Source organism: Triticum aestivum, chromosome 4D (assembly GCF_018294505.1).
Source record: "Triticum aestivum cultivar Chinese Spring chromosome 4D, IWGSC CS RefSeq v2.1, whole genome shotgun sequence".
In the NCBI taxonomy this organism is placed as follows: Eukaryota; Viridiplantae; Streptophyta; class Magnoliopsida; order Poales; family Poaceae; genus Triticum; species Triticum aestivum.
The window spans coordinates 497,642,308-497,644,209 of NC_057805.1; the positions used below are offsets into that span (position 1 = coordinate 497,642,308).

Below are 1,902 nucleotides of genomic sequence, written 5' to 3' on the forward strand. Positions count from 1 at the left end.
TAATTTCTCCACCTTGATAGGATATTAGTGCTCAGAACAATATTTTTGGTATTTTAAGTGCCTGAACCCTGAATGGGTACTGTATGCTGTCCCTACGTACGCGTACGGACTGCCCGATCTGTTCAGCTCCATTTTTGTTACACTGACCCCCTAGCTACCAAATCAACACATAATATGTTAACCACTTCTACTTATCAATAGAAGCCAAAGGTAACACGCTAAACGAGCACTAGGTCAACACCACAGAGACATTTGGGCTTGATCCTCAAAAAAAAAAAGACATTTGGGCTTGGGATATAGTGCACCATGTTAATGCACGCAAACCCTCGAATATGTTGAACAGAACACAATATGTTCCTAAAAAGGACATAATTCGAGTCCACAAATTGCATTCCCTTGGTCTCGTAGATTAGATTAATCCGAACATTATGAACGTGATCATATGTAAATCTTCAGATCAAAAAAGCTCGCATAACTCGAGCCGATAAATTATATTTTTTTTGTTTGTTTCTGAAAAGACTAAATATATTCGCTTAATCACCATGACTAATTATATTTGGGCCGCGCCGCCTCGTCATCGGGCGCTGACCAGCGTGCTTGCTCGTCGCGCTGGAGCATCCGCTCAGCGACAGCGGCGTGCTCTGCGCCGAGTGAAACAATGGCGATGGCGGAGGTGACAACCGCGGCACGACGTCCATAGCACGACGGGCCACCGAGCCGCGGCCATCTTGTTTCGCAGAGGCACCGTAGCAGCCGCTCGGCTCGCAGGGGAGGAGGCGGACCCCGCGGAAGATCTGGCTCGCGATGACCAGTTGCTCGGGGGAGGCGGCACCTCCTCCGGGCACCGGGACGCCGAAGTCAAAGTCGCTCGGCGTCACTGTGGTCCACCACATGGAGAAGAGCTCGGTGAGATCCTCCATATAGATGAAGGAGGACCTTGAGCTCCCGAGGGCGTCGGCGGCGAGGCGGTCCAAGGAAGGCGGCGCCTGCTTGAGCCAGCCGTAGGAGAAGCTGTCACCGAGCTTCTTCACCGAGCCGCTCACCTTCATGAGGCGCGTGCGTGCGTGAGTGTCGACCCTTGAGGCCTTGACGCGTGAAGAGATTCTACACGGGCCACACATGGCATGCCAATAAGCTAGTACATTCCCTACCATATTTTCATTTTCTTTTTCTTCATAAATCTTAAAAAATGTTATCAGTTTGATAATGGAAAGAAGTTCATGCATTGTTGTTCATGTACCTCAGAAAAAATGTTCATAATGAAATAATGGATGTGTTCCCCTTGAAAGCATTTTTATATTTTCTAGAAAGCGAAAGGAAATTTAAAAATAGTTAAAACCAAGCATAAATGGTGAGAAAACAAAATATAAGATATCCAAAATCTTGCAGTGGATTCAAAGCCATCACCAACAGTGATTCCAAAGTGATTTTTCACAAAAGATCAAACGTTTTTAGCAACCACACAATCAAAAAAAAAACAAATGAGAAACAGACTCGTCCTCCGGACAGAAAGCATAATTCAGGGTTTTAATGACGTGTCTCATCCTAAGGCTGTCCTCTAGTCATCAACGTGTTGTGAGAGAGCAACAAGCGATGGATGATGGGTACGGTGGTGCAATAATAAAATCCTGGCAGTGGGAGCCCATCGCTGTTGCGGGACTTGACTAGGATCTGACTGAGGAGAGGCTGCGAGCGACATGAGACGGACGTGGCCGCGCAGCTTTGTCCCCGTGTGCAGTGCAGGTGTGGAGCCACGTAACGTACTGCCTCGCGGCCGGCTCGCCATGTTGCGCCCCCGCTGGCCGATGGCCTTCACGTGGGAGTGAGGTCGACCGGCACACCCGCGCCCGGGGACCAGACCGGAGCGTCTGTCTTTGCAGCAGCCTACGTATGAATATGATC

General features: G+C 49.1%; 1 protein-coding gene across 1 annotated transcript; it reads right to left on the minus strand.

The window, feature by feature from the left end:
* Nucleotides 1–533: 533 nt before the first annotated feature.
* LOC123097142 (uncharacterized) lies at nucleotides 534–1,049 on the minus strand. Its single transcript, XM_044518891.1, has one exon. It carries the CDS (start codon nucleotides 1,047–1,049, stop codon nucleotides 534–536), a length of 516 nt encoding a protein of 171 aa, XP_044374826.1.
* Nucleotides 1,050–1,902: the final 853 nt, after the last annotated feature.